Raw genomic sequence first — 18,977 nt, forward strand, 5'->3', positions numbered from 1 at the left:
GCCCGAGAGCCCAAACATGTTGCACTCAAAGCGTGAGACACAAGGGAAAACGCGCTTTGTTTCCGTTTGGATTCAGCTTGAACGGAAACATTTATCAAAGTCAACACAGGGCTGGGAAATATCGCCAAAAACACTAAAACCTTGATTGAAACATGATGGGTTTTTTTTTTGATGTCATGAGAAAAACTGCTGATCAAGGGCAATAAAAGACCTGCAACACCTGCGAGGCTGTCGTACAGCGTGAAAAACATGTCGACACCATTTACAGCTGTAGGTGTTAGTGCTTCAAGTACAACACTGTTATTCACTTATAGGCAGAGAAGTCTTTTTAACATCTGCTCAGGCCATTTTTGTCTCAACAAGACACCAGCCTGATATCTGGAGACTGCTCCCTAGCTGGCGTTCGCGCTCGTTACATGGCAGGGACAGACTGAACTAAGCACCAGAGAGGAGACCTCATCAAAAAACACAACATGAGAGTACAGATCAGAGTCCTTTTTTTTTTTGGTTTGTCACATTCATGGATGCAACCCTTTTAAATGTTTGGCTTAATGGGGACATGTGACACATCTTGCAAAAACAAAAGTGGAAATGGTGGTGACAGAGGAAAAGACAATGTGTTGTAATTACTCACCGAGGCCGGGCGGGTTCTCAGGGCACGGCGGCAGCGGTTTGGGGGACGGCGTCTGATTGGTCTCGGGCTGCAAACTCGGCACCACCTGCTCGCCTGTAGCCGCGTAGCTGGCTAACGTTGCGTTGGGCCTGGAGAGATTGTAGTAGTAAAAATGATGTCCGTTCCCTGCTGCTCCGCTGACGTTATTCCTGGAGCCATTGCGGCCATTGTTGAAACGGCTGAAGAGGTCGAAGCGCTGCGAGTAGACGTCGAAGTACAGGATCATCATGATGAGGAAGTGGAGCAGGCAGAGCAGCAGGACACCTTTACAGATGCGCTCCAGAGTCCGGCCCAACATCAGCCGGGTCATGGCCGAGGAAGATGACCGTCCTGCGACGGCCAGCCACGACAACGCGGACGCCGCTACAGGCATGCGCTCATCGTGGCAGCCATGTTAGCAATATCAGCTATTAGATCTGTGATAGGGACATGTGGCTAGCTGACAGCGGACTATCTGACTTCTGCAGGGGTCATGGGGTCATCGATGAGGACAGAGGGGCAGATACGCCTAAAGAATGAGTCGCAAGTTTGTTTCTGGTGCGTACACAAGTTTCCTGCATGACAAAAGTCCCTAAATGTTTTAATCAGCCTCAATCCCTGGATGAATGAACCCTCATGGACCTACGGAAGATATAACAAAAAGTACTGATGATAAGGTCGATGTAATCTAAGACATAAGGCCCCGATTTCAGAAAAAACTGCTGACAGACATGTGATCATATGTGAGTCATTATCCCAGTGTCAAGGTTCTGCTGCGGCCATGTGGTGTCCCACTGTTGAACGCCAATCCAATAAGTCCAAGGACTAACACCTAGATCTTCCGATTAGCACGTGATCCCAATGATGGAAGCTGCCGACAAACATTCGTGAGTGTAGGGTAGATGGCCAGCTGATGGCCAGCTGATGCCTCAGTCAAGATGTCCTCTTTTTAGGGCACCAGCTCTGAGTTTGTTGGTTGGTGATTTCCAGTAATATCCCTTGACCTCAGGTACGTCTCTAGCACCTGAGGGGAAATAAAAGACAGAAGCGTTTTAATTGCACTGATTCATCAGATGTTAAACGTTAACGATGGCTGTGCGCTATCGTTTTTGACCGCTTACTTAAACCAATGCAGGTGAAGTGCTATTAATCATAGCCGTGAATTCTCAACAAGTACAGTGCCCCGCTGCATTACACGCTGGGTAAAATCAAACAAAGCATCATTGATCTTACTCTCGCAATTTAAGACTATTCAGTGACCTTGCTCTTATTCGATGTGCCTGGCTGAGTGGCGGTGAAATACATTTAGCTCGCTCTCAGCAGGAAGAGAAGCAAACATGAGAATCTGACAGAAACAGAATCAAGAATAAAAGCATCTACAGACGCAAAACAAACAAAAAGGTCTGACCGCGGCCGTTCGGCCAAATTGACACGGCAAGCCAATTTTCCAGTCAAGTGGTTTAAAAAGCATTTATGACAGAATGGGACGGCAAGTGGGAATACACAATGCAGCCAACATGCAAGCAGAGGAGAGACGGAGGGGCCACTTAAGTTTTCCCAGGGGCAATGCTTATTGTAGGTTTATGGCTTTTCCAATCAATGAGAGAAAAGGAGAGGATGAGGTTGGAGGAGACATTAAAAACAACCCCAGGCTTTTCTGACAACAAACCACCAGAGTCAGAGAGAAAGAATGAGAGGGAGTGGTAAGTGCTGAAATGCTGAGGCTGGCAACTGGAAAATGGGCGGATACCTTAAATCTGGTGGCAGCTCAGAGTTTCTCCAGTCATGCTCAACACCACAGACATCCCCTGGGAAAACTCCTCGATTCCTAGATTTTCCAGAAATATTATAAATATAAAAATATAGACTCTCGTAGAGGATCAGAGGGTGAGTCATGAGCTTATACCATCTGTAACCTGAGACTGCTCAAGTTTTGTGTCTTTAAGGCTCAATCCCATTTCCAATTTTCGTTTTTAAGTGCACCATCGCACCAAGATCAGTTTTTTAAGAGGTGGGGGTTGTAATCTCTCCCATGAAACAGGACAATCCTTCATGATCCTCACACGACATCAGTTGTTGTTTGGCGACCGGACACTTCCAATATGCTGTATTGATTTCTCTTGCGTTACCGCGGCAATCCGGGTATTGTCACAGTGCCATCTGCAAAAAACACGGACGCTTGCAATAATATGCTCCTACTCTGCCAGTGCAGGAACTTCACTGCTGGACTCTTCTGGGATATATGGCAATAAATGGAAGAATTCCCACCACTATTTAACCACCAAGTAATCAGTAAAATAGTGGAGATGGTTAAGACAGAGTTCTCTTAACCCTCCTCTTGAACTGTGCTTCTGAAAAACCTCAGACTGGAGAGCCTGCAATCAGAACGTTTTGCTCTACCCTGCTATCCCAACAAGTATCAGGACACCCTACCATAACATGTCAACACACAAAACGAAGGGGTAAGGCTCAGTGGTAAGTGGCAAGGGATGTATTGGGATTGGGCTTTATTGTTTCATTCATTTTTGATACTCCGGTTTAGTTGGCCTAAATATTTCACAAGACACTTTTTGCATTAGTCAACTGTTGTTGAAGACCAATCAAGCGTCTAAAACGGGCAGCGAAGCCCACCGGTGAGAGACGTGGGCCTGATTGGCTGTTTAGCTGAGCTAATCGGTGCAGTTATTTTTCTCCTCTGCCTCGTCGCCAGCTCCGTTTGCAACATATTCTCGATGACAAGTGGTTATTTCAGTGAGAGTGGGGTCAGAAAATGCTGCTTTAACACAGCAACAGCTTGTATATGCACAGTCCAGAGTCCTTGGGGTTTCTTTTGTTGGACTGACGAACACAGACTTTGGCTAACTGGTGTTACTGGGAGTTATTTCCTCTCGCGCACAAGGGCCGATCGTAGAAGCTCACTGGCAGTGAGCTGTAGTCTGTGCGGTGTGTTCAAATGCAGCTTTTGAACTGGACACAGGGGCAGCCCTTTGTTGTTATGCTGCTATTCAGTTGTTTTGCTTCTATTTGCCTCTATATGTCTGTCTTCTAGTGTGTGTCTGGGCCCTCAGGCACGGTGCGCTTGTTTTTAATTTTGATGTTCTTAATAATTGATTAAGATTTTTGCAAAAGACTATTTTCTGCTCCTTGTATTCAACCAAACCAGTTAGCATATCTAAGAGGAGGTACCAAAGAAGGAATCCATTTGGCATCCAAAGTCCACTAACATCAAACCCGAACACAGTAAAAATGCAGCATGAGCTAAAATCTGTGCTCGACTGGTTCCTGTGGGTTTGGTTTCTCTGTCGCCTCTTGAGACAGGTGGAGGCAAAGCGCAGCAAATTGAAACATATGTCGGGTGACTGGGCTGATGGCGGCTGTCTGTCCGGAAAAGTTGGCAGCCTCCCGCTGCGTTCTGACTTTTTTGTCTGTGGGCAGCAAAGTCAAGACTGCCAAGACTGAGCCTCAAGGGTGTATGTGTGTGCGTGTGTGTTTCTGCTCATGCGAACGTGTGTGTGTGCGTGTGTGTGTGTGTGTGCAGCTTGCTAGTTAATGAGATGAATTTCTGCTGACCGAAGGACCCGCACGCCAGTCGCACCATTATGCTTGTGCAGGTCAGGATATATTTCCCATCCGTGCTTGCTCTTCAGCGACTGAACCGGCTGCCGTGTAATGTATCGGCTGACTTTTTCAAACATGTGGCGGAGGCAGTCAGACAGATAATCAGCGAGACGGACAGAAGAGCCTTGGCCTATTTCTCCCGCTTCGACTACAGAGCTCAGGGGCAAGCAGGTTGTCCTCGGTGACCAACAGGTGTTGAACCATGAGATGGTGCAGCCCGACAAATCAGCGGCAGAGAAACACAGGAAATAAATCCGAGGACTGGATCCAGAACCTGTTTTTGCTCCGGATGACCGGCTACACAGGGACTTTTTCCAAGATCAGTGTAGATACAGCACACGTCCATGCTTTGTTCTCTCATGTGGGGTCTAGAGAGTAAAGCCCACGAGGGGTCGAATCTTTCTGCACCCCGGCCTCTTTATTTGCTGACATTTCGCTCAACTGACTTTTCTCAAGACAAAAAGGACTATCTTGGGACTTCTTTTTTTTTTTCTCTTTTGGTCTTGAAAAAGGTCAGCGGACCGAAAACAAAAGGCAATAAAACGGTGCAAAGGAAATCTCTGCTTTTTCGCTCGCTCCCCTGCTCCCGTCTACCTTAATTTTTCCTCTGCCTCTCCGGGACATCTCACAGGGATTGTATACACGGCGACGCGCTTGTTGTGTTTCGCTTTCAACCTAATATGGAAATGTCACCTGGGGAGGAAAAACAGAAGCCAGGAGGGAGTCCGCGTGTGAAGTCTGTGAGGCGTGTAAGTCAAGGAGATTCGGGGAGAAAGATCAAGGGGAGGGAACAGGAAAGGCGGGGATGGCCACGGTGACGGAGGGAGCGAGGCAGGCCCTTTATGTAACCGGTTTATTCAAGGATCCCTGCAGCTCCCTTTTTAACAGCAGCAATACATTTCGTAACAGTCCCCGATCGGATCGTGTCTGCCAAAAAGGAACCCGCGGAGAAATTAAAATATGTGAGGTGGAATGCAACTACTCGTTTCCACTTCCATTAAGTTTGTCAAGGCTGTTTCTAAATGAGCTGACTGAAGAAGGGAGGGCCCAGTTGTGCCGAGGACAAGACGACAGGCGACTGACAATCAGACGGACATTATAAACAAAACGCCGTCACGCCTCCTAGCCTCATCAGAATTAAGAAGCTACGTCTCAATGCGGCGGTGTAAGGATTTGGGTGTTTCTCCCACCAAAGAGAGCATAGGAGGCTCACTAATCTTTATGTAAAGCTGCAGAAAAGTGCAGCCTCCGTCACAGAGGTTAACAACCGTGCAGACTCATTGTTGAAAGGCTCCTGGATTAATTATAACACAGCAAAGGAGGAATTTTGAAAGAGGAAGTCGTCAGCGTTAGCTAGCGGGATCGAGAGGTGTGGGCGACACCTCTCGCAGGGCGAGCGGCAACCTTTTGAAATGTCCTTCATTACCAGCGTTAGAAATGTCTTGATCTAAATTAAATCTGCACTTAAAGTAAAACCACTCAAAAGAACTTTCTGGAAAAAAACAAGTATTGTGTTTTCTTGCAGAGAGTCAGACGAGAAGATTGATGCCACCACCACATCTCTGGAAACAGGGGGGAAGGGTTGGATTGGCTCTGTCCAAATGTAAAAACAACAAATCCACCTGTACCTCCAAAGCTCGCTGGTGAACATGTTACATCTTGAGTCTTGAGTTACAGGTGGAGCACACACATCCTGCATCAGCTGCAGCGGTGCCTCATCTGGAGACGTGAGAGCAAAAATACACCTGAAAATGACCTGTGGACGGCCGTATCGACATCATACTTGCATTTCACCGCCGTTCCTATTTGTTTATTTGTAGAACATGTCACAGAAAAGAGCACACACACACCTTTTATTTAAACCATATAATAACGGAAGAGTAAAAATGACAGCTGGACATAACTAGTCAGGGGTCAGCAAATGCAAACTAACGTGTACAACACAATGTGTCAGTTGTGCTGAAAATGTCTGTGATCGTCACTGATGAACTGACGGAATGTAAATCAATGAGACGTTAAAGTTATTTTTGCCTTAAAGTTATTAAGGATAAGAAGATAAAAGCTTCTCAAAATTTGGATTTGCTGCTTATATCATTTTGTTATCGTTGCACTTTGAATATCTTTTGAGTTTTAGACTTCAGATTCATCATTTTTGGTGAACTTGTTGAGGCATTTGTCCAACTTCTAACCTTTGCTGTAACTCTCAACTCTCAACTCTCTATCTGATGATTCCGACATCGGAAAGAATTCATCTTGACGATATGCTGAATGTGATGACCCAAATTCAAAATCTCCACAAACTCCACAGAACATCTAGAGGTTTTTTTTTTTTATCACATACGAGCCGGGTACAAAATAAAAGAGCTGAGTGTTTCAAGCAACGCTTCAACCAGAATTTCAGATGTTGACTCGCGCAAACTAAAGCTTTTAATGGAATATTAAAACACACGGGATAAGCTGACCTCAGAGGGAGAGGGAAAAGACTGACAGAGAAAAACATCAAACCCTTCAGGACTGTCACTTCTGTTTCCTTTCGCAAAGGTAGGGTGAATTTATTTTAATGTTGATGCCACTTTCTTGCTGTGATCATCATAGTTTTTGACAAACTACAAGCCGAATGAACTCTTTGAACTCACAATTTAAATATAGACTGACGCCCTTATGACAGATTTTCTCAAGTACTGTACACACACTAATTTACACGGCACACCCAGGCATATTAACACTCCGGCAAAGACACTAACATGCAGTCGGAGGAGTAGTGCCTCGACAGACGTGCCTGCAAGTGCAGGAAACTAGTTTTCCTCTTTCACTCGACACTTACTTATAAGTTTATAACCTGAGATGCACCATCAGTAGAAACTCTTCAACACCCTTTTCTAGGTTTCTTGCCATCAGCGGCGACAGGAGGCACAGGGATTGTACGTTCCCAAAAAACATTCTCTTTGCACCGTGATGTACTCGTCACCAGAAAATAAACACTGTGTTCAGAAAGTCAGTCGAGGGATGTATTTTATAGCTATTGGGGATTAAAAGACCGCAAGCCACATGTGACTAAAGGCTGGTGCTGTCACGATCTGCATTCATGCATCTTGGCAGGTGTGGAAGTGTTATTTTTATGTGCAAGCAACTAGAAATTTAGATCAGCAGCCGCCAAACTTTTTCATTGCTGGGACGCGATTCGTGTTTTTGTCCGGGGTCAGTTTACAATGGCATCTACGCACGGCAGGTCAGAGCGGGTCAGGGTTGTGGAGAGAAGTGAAGTGGACCATAGTAAGGACATATTATTGCTTTTTAATGGAGTGATAATTATACATTAACTTGTTACGCTTCATGAGTAACTTGCACACATACTGCTGATGAATATTATTTTCTATTATAGCCAATCGTGCCTGCTAAATCCTACAGACTAGACCTTTAAAAAAAAAAAATGCTCTTCTGAATGTTACATTTATTTACATTTGATATTCTGGTTCATCCTTCAAGGTGCAGCTCTTTAAATTTACATTTTAATAACACTGCAGGGATTAGTTGTACTACTGTGGTTTCTGGCTTTGCGAGAGTTGCTCATGTATACAATTACAGATGTGACTCTCGCAGACCTGAATAATACTGTACAGTGCAGCAACTCCCGACCCAAGTGGAAACGAATGTCGTTTTAGCAACAGAGGACACACAAGGGCATCGCTGTAAGTAACTAGAGGGATGTAAGACGTGTGCATGATTCACTGACATCGCGTGAGTGTTCAGACACACACGCTGACATGCAGTCAGTGGCACTGAGGCATCGAGCTGACAGGACCCCCTGAAACACTTCTGCATTCAGGTGAACATTTGCAGGCTTTAAATGAGCTCTTCAAGATACTATACTTGTTCAATAGTTTCAGCTCTTGTCGCATCAATGTAATGGATGCCTCACTTTCACATTTAACACACACACACACACACACACGCACACACACACACACACATCAAAAAGGACATCCAGCTGAAGTGCCGTCTAAAGCTCGCAGATTGTCGACAACATCTGTATCTTAAAATTTTAATTGGCTGCCAGACGGGTCGGCCAGACTGGTAATTTGTGAGGGTACATAATTCATCGAGTCTGGCCTGAGCATATGTGAGAAGGAGGTTATGGTCTGTGGCAGAACTGGGGACTTATAATGCGAAGGGATGACTAAAAGAAAAAATATCACCTCTTACCTCTTGCATCGAAATGTTGAGCAACAAAATTCATCAAGGATTTTTATCCTAAAAAACAACTGCTCTCTCCGGTTTATTGGAGCTCACAGTGTTGACATATAGAACAGTCACGCCTGTCTGTTGTTGCTTGGTTTTGTTAAAGTTTACCTCATTGTATATGGAGGACTTAAAATGCCAAAACTAAAAAAGCTATAAAAAAATGGCTCACAAAATGCATTAATATGCCTCTCACTGCACCAAAAATATATTTTAAAAAAATGTAAGCAGTAATTAATTTATATAATGTGACATACGTTGATATTTTTGTTTGCTTTTGTTTTTATTTATTAATAATTTCTTTAATGTATTTATTTATTTGCATTTTCTGGTATTTTGGGATGTATTGCTTGCTTTGCATTTCCCCCTATATGTTTACATAAACATATTTATTTCTGTATTTTCTTTTCACATTTCTTTTTTGCATTTCTGTATCATTACTCAAAGTGGGGGGGGGGCGAAACAGTTTTGGGATGAAAATTTAAATTTTTTTTAAAAACATTCAAAGGGCTCAGGGGGACATGCAAGAGGGAAAATAAAGAAACAAATACAAAAATAAAAATGGAAATGAAAAAATACTTCCCAAATAAATAAGTCAATAAATTGAACATATTTTAATTTAAAAAATACATAAATCAATGAAGGCCTTCAATTATTTTCAGTCTTATTTTCAGTGCATTTAATGGTACCTTTATTTATTTATTGAGGCTTTTTTTTGTTCCGTTTCTTTTTTTTAATGTGGCAGTTTCAGTCCTCCATAGATGCAGAGCTGTGAATCCCCCACCGTTAACCACTGGTCAACCACCACACTGGAGCCTCTGTGGGTTGAGGTCAGCTTCAACTACAGTATATTCAGAGCCAAAGGGTCAAAAACAAGTACTGGAGAGTTTTAACCATCAACCCTTTATCTGCAAGTTACCGCATTCGGTCGAGTCAGTCTGCAGCAGAGCTCGGATTCAGTGCATTACAATAAGGTTGAGGGATCTTAAAGAGTAAATGAAAAAAGGTTTCTAAATCCTCCCTTGTATCCACTCACACTGTATTTCAGTGGTCTGTCTGTTCCCCTCCACAGATTACTTTCACTGTGCCGCACCGCTTCACCTCACTTTCAAAACGAGCACCCCTACTTGTCAAGTATTAAAAGATGCAGCCATGCTTCCCATTTTCCACAGAGACATGAGCACAAAAGGGATCACAAGTCGGCATTTTAAAACACCAATTATGTCAACGAGATATGTGGGATGTGCACGTTTGTGTGGTCTAAGTTTGTTTGCAACATAGGTATTATTAATGAGAGTGCAACTGGGAAAGCAGTCAATGCAGAAAATCATCAGGCTGTCCTCTCAAGACCAGAACGGTTATTTTGTTAACAAGTTTTGCTTTAAAAAAAAAAAAAAATACATAACCAATTAATTATCAAAGTTGCTGTTCAATTTCCTGATTTTCCAGTCGTTTCAGCTCTTCAACAGACCGCAGAAACTCTACTGCAGTAACATCACAGTGCAGCTCTGCTGCCTGCAGTACAACCTAGAAGCATTAGATAAGTCGGGTAGAAGGAAAATGTGCCAGTACTTTTAGTCTGGAGACGAGGCATTTTTATATTCCTTTAAATTCATTTTCTTAAAACACATGAGCGCATCAGTGTGTCAACACATGCTCACAGCCAGCTCGCACAAGACAACAGCTCGGTCAGTGGCCTAAGGCTTTAAACCTAACCCTCCAGCATTGGTTCTGGACCTGAGGGGCTCTGTGGTCAAGTTAGCAGTTAATACATAAGCAATGTCTGTTTAGACTTTCAAAATAATAAAACTAAACAAAGAACTTTCAGAAGTTATGACATACTTTGACTTTTGGACTGTTATTAAATTGTAAAACATTGTGATGCTTGGTCAGGTTCTGGACAGGATCATGCTTTGGGTTATGGTAACTATGCTCAGTCACGTCAAGTTGCATAGTTTTACATACATGAACATACTTACAGACAAATTAATCGGGACCTTTGCTTACACATCAAAACCGCGGTCACTGGGGAGAGGGAACTCTGTGACGAGTACTCACGGAAAAATATTAGAATTTCATATCATGATTATCATGTTTAACATAAGTGTGATTCACGATATTATCCCGATACTCATCAAAAATACTTGCACCTAAACATTTTGGAACAACTTCAACCTTACATCTTACCTCCCTGTTGTTTGGAATCTGTAGTATTTAACTTTTTACGGTTTAACTTATTTTTGTTGGGTGCAACACGTGCGAACCAAGCCTCAAGCCACGGCGACAGGCTCAGGTAACTCAAAATACATTTCTGAAATTTTTGAAAGTTTTAGCCTGGTTTCCGGTACGGAGTGGCCGTCACTGTCCTGCTCAAGGGCACCTCGGCAGGGCAGAACACACAAGGTCGCATGTGGCTTTAACACAGGTCACCCTGATGCAGCACGTGGCGGAAGATCAAAGAGGGATATAAGGAAGTCGGGCGGAGCGTGAGGATGAGTGAAAGAAAAAGAAAAGCAAAGACATCAATCTATAACTGCAGAGAAGATGCGGTGAAGATCGGCCGTTTTAATATATAAGTAGTACAGTTGTATTGCCCGGGGCCCGCTGCTCCCTGTACTGTGTGTCTATCCATTCCAGGCAGCACCAGAGAGCCGAGCACTTAAAATAAACTCAGAATATGAGACTGTGCTGTCACCGACATCGTCATTGATCATTTATAATAAGGTTTAATGCGACAGAGCAGAAGGCCGTCTCTCTTCCCAGCAGCACTGAGAGATGCTTCACCACACACAAACACATATACGCATAAACACATGCACACACACACACACACACACACACACACACACACACACACACACACACACACACACACACACACACACACACACCCCGTACAGCCTGAGTCTCAAGCGTTGTGCATTTCCACAGCAGATGTTCTCAGCACGGCCTCGAGGCTGCAAGTCTTGTTTTGTTTAGACTAGTTTTTTTAATCAAATGATGTGGAAGACAACAGACTGTCTCAAAGCTTTGGAAAATTGCTTCTGACCACTTGTTTTTGTCTTTTTTAAGTCAGCCTAATCAATATTCTTATACCGAGGCGAGGCTGTTTTCAACACAGAAACAAAGTTAAAAAGAATCCAAATCAAAACTAAATTAAGATGGAGCCAAATAGATGAGATAAATAAAAAAAAAGAATACTAGAAAAATGAATAGATAAAATGATTTAAGATAATATGACGATAATTATAGCTTTGGATCTTGTCGCTAGATATGAACTGACAGAGACGTATCATGTGACTCATCAGACTGCAGCAGCTGGAGGGAATAGTTGAACATTAAGCTCGCTATGCTTATTTGCTTTCATGGCAATTGTAACTCTTATGTCTGTCTGGTAAATGTGAAACTTCAGAGAACCTCTCAGCCTATTCAAGTTTTACTTTAATACATTTCTGTCTCGTTTTTGCAAATTGCTTGCAACTGCTAAAATAAGAGGCCAACCGATTACTGGACTCTGCACTCATGGGACATCGATATCAGTGGAACTTGGCTCTGACAGCTGCCAATCATCGGGATCCTTTATGACTTTCAGTAGAGAATGCACACAAGCTCTGTTACAAAAAAAAAAAAAACACTCCCAAATCAGTCGACGTCTCCTCAAAATGTGATTATATGTTGGTGTTGAGTTCACCGCTTGTTTCTGCTGCCCCCAAAATCTTAGTCTTTGCAGGAATAAACAAGGTGAATTTAATACTTCATATTCTGACTCTAACAAAGAAGCTAAAAAAAGCAAAAGAAAGTTCTAAAAAGTGACTCTGGGTGTAAAAGTAAAATCTTTAGCTGCATGAAGATCACAGCCCGATCTCTCTCTCTCTCTCTTTCCTTCTCCTCCCTCCTTCCCTCTCTCTGCCTCTTGAGCCTCGGGCCTCTTTCGTTTTAACCTACAACCCAGCCCGCCCGGCCTTATCAAAAATGCATTAGCCATACTACACTTGATAGTATGGCGCCTCAGAGCTTTCTCATGGCTCCGGCACATCTTGCTGTGGGCAAGTTCATCTCCCACAAACAAGCCGGTGCTCAGTGGGACCAACAGAAGTTATCTTTGGCTTGGCACCACCAGCCTCAACAGTATGTGTCCGATGTACGAGTGAAAAGAAGCCGCATCTATGTTCACTTCACACATAAAGAGGTCACTTGAAAGGGAGCGTGTCTCTTTTTGATTTATTCATCTTTATTTACTATTTTAAAATTCAGTCAGGGGGTATTTCAGGCCATCTGAAGTCCACAAAAAAAAAAAAAAAAAAATCATTTTTCAACGCTACAAATCAATTTTCAAAGAAAGCGACAGTCTAGCCGAGGCTGCGCTGAAAATTATATCCCCTTAGCTGAAAGCACGAACGAATGAGTGATATCATAAAAATGAAGGAAGAGATGGGGGGAAGGGAGAGAAGGGATTGAAACAGAGAGACGGAGGAGACAGAGTGCATTACACACTGTCATTATGAAGGATCTGGGTCACGTCACTAAGAAGCAGGGCATGATGTTAACAATACAGCACATTGTGCAAGAGTTAAGAAAAAATGACCTATTGTCATATATTGTGCCATTGTTTCAGCCTGGAACCGGAATAAATAATACAGTCTAATCTCAGGGAGAGGACCACAGCTCATACACAATTCAAAGATATCAGACACATAAATCTACCCACATTCTCTCTGCCTTCAAGGAAGAGCTCTAACAAGGAGTTGTATAATGTGTCGATCAACAGACAAAATTAGTCCTTTAATAAGTACAAAAGCCAGAAATGAACAGACTCAACATATTTTATTTGGTGGTGTTCTTTTCAATCTGAAAATATATTGAATCATTTGGGGTTTCAGATTTTCGCAGTGTTGACCACTGCTTTTTATGCCTGATGTGGTCTACCCAAGAATAAGTATACACCATAAAGATGTTACAGTTATAGTGGTATCCAGCCCGGCTGACACTTTGATCATCAACTTTAGTCTGGCAGAAGATGGCAGGTGCATTCTTCACTCCAAAAGGTCGCACCAGACTCTGACAAACTCTCTGGAGATACAACAGCTGGCCCCTCCTGAGCTCTCTCTGTTGAGGGGACCAACCAGTAAACCCTTGAACGGATCACATTTGGACGCAAAATGAGCATGTGCCATTTTGACAATACAACCTAACCAAAGGGGTAACCAAGGAAACAAAGAAATTGGAACTGTTTTAGATTCATTCACCCTTTGATCATACAAATTTATCAAACAACGTTTTTGATGTAACCTTCAGTCACATTTGAAGCCTCTTTATTACGTTATACAACTACCTGCTCACGGCGAATAATTTTCAGTGCTTACACAGTCTTACACACTGATGGCAGAGACGTCACAAGCCAGGAGCTCACGAATGTGCCAGCGCAAAATTGATGTGACACGTCAGATAAACAGCGGCCAACGTCATCGGTGAATATCATCTTATTTGCCGACAGGCTGATGGCAGACAAGATGAACACCAATGCTTTGCTGATAAATCAGCTCATTCCTCCACAATACTCAATACGCTTCCATTAAAGTTTGTCCAAATCTGCTCATTTGTTTAAGGATTGTTTTGAGCCAGTCACCGAGTATTGGAACATTTCATGGCTGCTTTTTCTCAGCCTCTCTGTTGCGGAGACACGTGACGGCCCATCATGAATGAATCAGCCACTCAACTCCTCTCCACCACAACACTGACCTTTCACTGTTCATTAACTGACTGCATTCGACGGTTTGCTGGGTTCATCCCTCATCCTTACAGAAAAAAAAAAAAGAAAAATTCAATAGACACTCCAGTGAGGGATGAAACAAACAAACAAGGGAATATATTATATCGACGAGGCTGGAGTGATGTTTCTCAGTAGGTTAAAAGAGCCTTTCTATGGATTATATGTGGTATTTAATCCTCTATAGATCATATTCATAAATAAGGCCTCTACCCTGACTTTAGTGGATCTGTCTTGATAGACTTTGCGTGGTATCAGTACTGACTGATGAATCAATCACATCTACTTTATCTGAACTGACAGGGAAGCTGCGGTCACCCATGTCATGTCTAATGAGGAAATATGGCAATTGTGATTTAAAAACAGAACGGATGCTTCAATCTCATTAACACAAGTGTTGACTTTTTTTGGCAACTTTTCTGTCACTGTTTTCTTGACTCCATCAGCAAACATGACCTCACTCTTCTCAAAGCAACCTATAAAGCTCTGGTTTGCTTTGTGTTCACATTACACAACAACTTAATGAACAATTGCTGTTTCAGTCTGTACTACAGAACTAGAACTGGCTGTTAACTTTATACTGCATGTATCTCAATTTATTATTTTCTTTTAGCGGTCGACCAATGTATTGGATTGACAACGTTATTGGCCAATATTGGCCTGTTGCATATGCTGTACATTGCCTGCCAACATGCACTAATATGCAGATGCAACATTTATCTTTGAGAGATATATAAGAAAAAGATGATTGGGGTCATTTATAGTCATTCAGTTCACAGGTGTCTCAGTGCATTGATTAATTAATTAAAAACAAAGTTTATTGTTAAACTGTAAAATAACCTCTGTTTAATATCATGGTCCAAAGTGATGGATTTTTTTATTATGATATGGTTTAAAAAATCATATTACATTTACTTTGACAGATATCATGATTGCGATATGATTCCCGATTAGAGGGAATGATCCTTTTTTGAATAACAATGTATGTCATCAAAAAAATTCTAAAACAGGGCTCATCTCTGATGCTGCATCCAGTTCTCATCATACGTCCATGGCTGCAACACCACCATAGATCACAATTTCTGCTAATGATGTAGCAAACAACTGAAAGTCAGATGAAAGAAAAAAATCCCTTGCTGCTTGTTTGTCTGCTTTAGTAAAGCCACAGAGTAAACCTAAATCCTGTCCTGTGACAACCTTTTAGAGATGGGTCAGCTAACTCAGGGCCGATGTAAAGATTACATGATCGATAACCAGCATCTCTGCCAGAGGTGCACGCCGAATGCACCTGCCTGCTCTGCCTGGAGGCAGGATTGAGACGCCGCTGTGTTTGCATTCAACCAGATCCATACTGACAATTCTCCATCATTCATGCGATGCTCAAAGGAGATACACAGGCTGATATTTTTACATACAAATGAGAAACACAGGTCAAGAGTACAGTTTGCTGTGGACAGAGAGGGAGAGCAAGAGCGTAAAGAGCAGATAAATAATGGAAAGTAAGAGAGGTGAAGCCAGGAGAGGAGCGGTAAGTAAGAGTGAGTTTGACCTCTGCCCTCCCCCACTGGCATCCTCTGCTTTCATACACAGCGAGGAGAGGAGAGGAGAGGAGAGGAGAGGAGAGGAGAAGAGAAGAGAAGAGAAAAAAAGAGAAGAGAAGAGAAGAGATGAGAAGAGAAGAGAAGAGAAGAATGACCACACTGTCCTCTGTGATCTCTCTGAATCTTTTAGCTGGTGGTAGTCGATTTCACCAGCTGCAGTACTAACTGAAGATGGCAAATTTAATCGTCTGTGGCTAATTGACATCATGACTTTGGCCAAACTGCAAAATAAAACAGAGTGTTGTCTGTCAGGCGTGGAAATCTGAGGAACATTGTGGACTGTAACCGGTTGTAGGCCTCGTAGACAAAATACTTTTCTAATATACAAAGGGTGTCTTTATGTGCATGAGTCCTTTTTTTTGTTTACAGTCATTGTCCTGTTATTTCATCTGCTGTCAGGCTATACTTTGAGCTATCATCAGCATGCTGAGCAGGTATAAAGTTAACTAAGTAACTAACAAATGCTAAATAGCACTTAGCACAAAGGGAGGCAGGGTCTGATACAAATGCCCCAGGTATTGCAGGTAAGATGTGGTCATCAACAAAAGTGGGATGCATGGTGCGGATTTTTCAGCTGATACCAATAACTGATAATTACCTGCTTCTCACGGCTAATAGCAGTAAGATAACAGATCATTTCCCATTTTTGAATTTTAAAAGAAAGTTCCCAGACATGGAGTTCATGCACGCCTGAGGGAAGGAAAAGAAGATGTAGTGATCAAAGATGGATGATGACAGCAGATAATATTCCATCCACTCCCGTAGATATCTCTGCAACGCTGCAGACTTGAAAAAACTAATATTTTCTCACATTGTGTTGTAAATTGTTGCTTTCAACTAAAATTGGACTGGATAAAAACTCACCAGGGGTCACCGGACTCATTACAAATCATCCTGAGGGAAACATGAAATGACTGAAACAAATGTAATCATAACCCACCCAACAGTTGTCGAGAGAATTTTACGACAAAACCACAAATGCGAAGTCTGTGATGGCGCTCGAGGAAAAGTCAGTGCGTCACCGAAGCCTGCAGGTGACTTTTTATCCCCAGAGGATAAACCCTTCTGAGTTTTCACTCCAGACCAAAGAGGTGTACCAAACACACCGCCATCCCTTGATCAACTAGTGCTGCTATTTTGGCTCAAAATGCTATTACATTAACAGCCGGTAACAATATATATCTCACTGTGACTGACTGAAAGCCCTCTCTATTTATTACCCGTCATATCATTTCCTATAAGCTTCACAAAATGACTGTTATGCGACACCGCTGCTGTCAGTGAAGCTGACAATGATTCATGAGAATCTGAAATCTTAATTTGTGGCTCACATGGAGTCAAGTATTCCAGTATTCATTATGTAAGAAATAGTGAACGAGGGGCCGGTCTGTGCTGTTATCTGATTATTGTGACAGACAAATTATACCTAGCGAAGCCTCTGGACTTTTTACTGCCGCCACAAAGACATCAAGCTAAAAACAGAACTGAGCGGAGCAGAAAAGAGCAACTATGAAAAGAGAGTAAAAGCAGACCTAATCAGAACAAAACTCCAGTGTTCTCTGTGCTCAACCCTCCTCTTCTCAGCTCTGCCCATGCGGATATTAAATTGCCTCTCAGCTGTCTCTGATCTGAAGGAGGTTGGACTCTTTAAAAGTCTGATATCACACTGCCTCCCTGCTCCTCTTTTTTCTCCCTCTCATCCGAGAACAAGTGCCCTGCTTTCTTTTTACAGGTCCCACTTCCTTTCTCGTCAAAAATTTGTTAAGCCAGATAGGACTGACAAAAAACAGACCAAAAAAAAAAAACAGATGAAATCAATGAGACATCACGGCACAGGGAGAAGTATTCGAAGGCGGTCCCAGACGCTGTGAAAATATTATCACCGTAAGTCGGATGCTGAAAGCCATTCGAGGAATTTTTTTGCTGCTGCTACGTCTGCTGTTTCTCAGCACGTAGGCTGCTCTCGCCTCATGCAAATACAAAGTCCCGTCTGTAGCTACACTGGTCCATAGACTACAGTGGGAACATCAGTCTCCCTCCCCTCTCTCTCTCTCTCTCTCTCTCTCTCTTTCTCTCTCTGTGTCTCCCTCCCCTTTCTCCATCTCTGATCCAGCTGCTCATTTGGCAGCGGAGCAAAGAAATAAATGAAGTGCTTCAGCGGAAGGAAGACTTCACTGGGAGAGGGATTGTGGGTAGAGAGAGTGAGATGAGGATTTGGTGAGGTTACTGTTTTATATATATAAAATATATATATATATATATATATATATATATATATATATATATATATATATATATATATATATATATATATATATATATACATACATTTTTTGTTTGTTTGTTTGTCTGTTTCATTTTGTTTTTTGTTTTTTACAGCTTAACACATCAGTGGGACATTAGGCTTAAGGCCACTACTGTCCAATTATGCTTTCAGTGGAAGTCAGGTTAATCAACCTTTGTCCTTCTATGTGATTCTTTTTTTTTTCTAAAGCTATGTGGTGAATAGCTAATAGTGTGTGAGAAAGAATACAACATATATCTGACTAGCAAAGTTAAAAGGGTAAAAGTCTGCACCAACAGAAGCTCCTCTCTCCCACAGAAAACAGTGCTCCTGAAACGCCTCGTCAGCAGTCCCACATCGTGGCATCACACTACGTTACAGAATCTAACAAATGCACAGTTTATGCCTGGCGGCTAGTTTGGCACATAAGAACTGATATGCACAGCTGCTTTGTTGTTGGAAGCGGTGCTGACTCAGTCGTGTGTGAGCTGACCAATCGGAGCAGACTGGGCTTTCTGGGGGGGGGGCTCTTAAAGAGACAGGTGTTAAAACAGAGTGTTTCAGATAGAGAGGGGATACAGTGCTGAAGCAATGGACAGTATGAGAAAGCTGATCTGTGTTTTGAGAACTAAATCCTGTAAACTTTTTTTAATAGAAATCCAAAATAAAATGATGAACCTGAAAATCAGAGCATGTCTCCTCTAACATTTGATCAGTGTCTGATCATAGGCTGTTGTGTAGGCTTTGGATCTTGTTCTTTTTGGAAGGGGTTGTCTTCGGCAATTATCTACAATATAAAATCTTAAATTCACAATT

General features: G+C 42.5%; 1 protein-coding gene across 1 annotated transcript in view; it reads right to left on the reverse strand.

The window, feature by feature from the left end:
- Positions 1-18,977, reverse strand: part of b4galt2 (UDP-Gal:betaGlcNAc beta 1,4- galactosyltransferase, polypeptide 2) — a 161,985-nt gene that overhangs the window by 137,808 nt on the left and 5,200 nt on the right. Inside the window, exon 2 of the mRNA XM_037085076.1 lies at positions 635-1,676. Coding sequence (XP_036940971.1) covers positions 635-1,046 — 412 coding nt within the window. The 5' untranslated portion in view covers positions 1,047-1,676. The remainder of the gene's footprint in view (positions 1-634; positions 1,677-18,977) is intronic.

This window comes from Acanthopagrus latus, chromosome 21 (genome assembly GCF_904848185.1).
Source record: "Acanthopagrus latus isolate v.2019 chromosome 21, fAcaLat1.1, whole genome shotgun sequence".
Taxonomy (NCBI): domain Eukaryota; kingdom Metazoa; phylum Chordata; class Actinopteri; order Spariformes; family Sparidae; genus Acanthopagrus; species Acanthopagrus latus.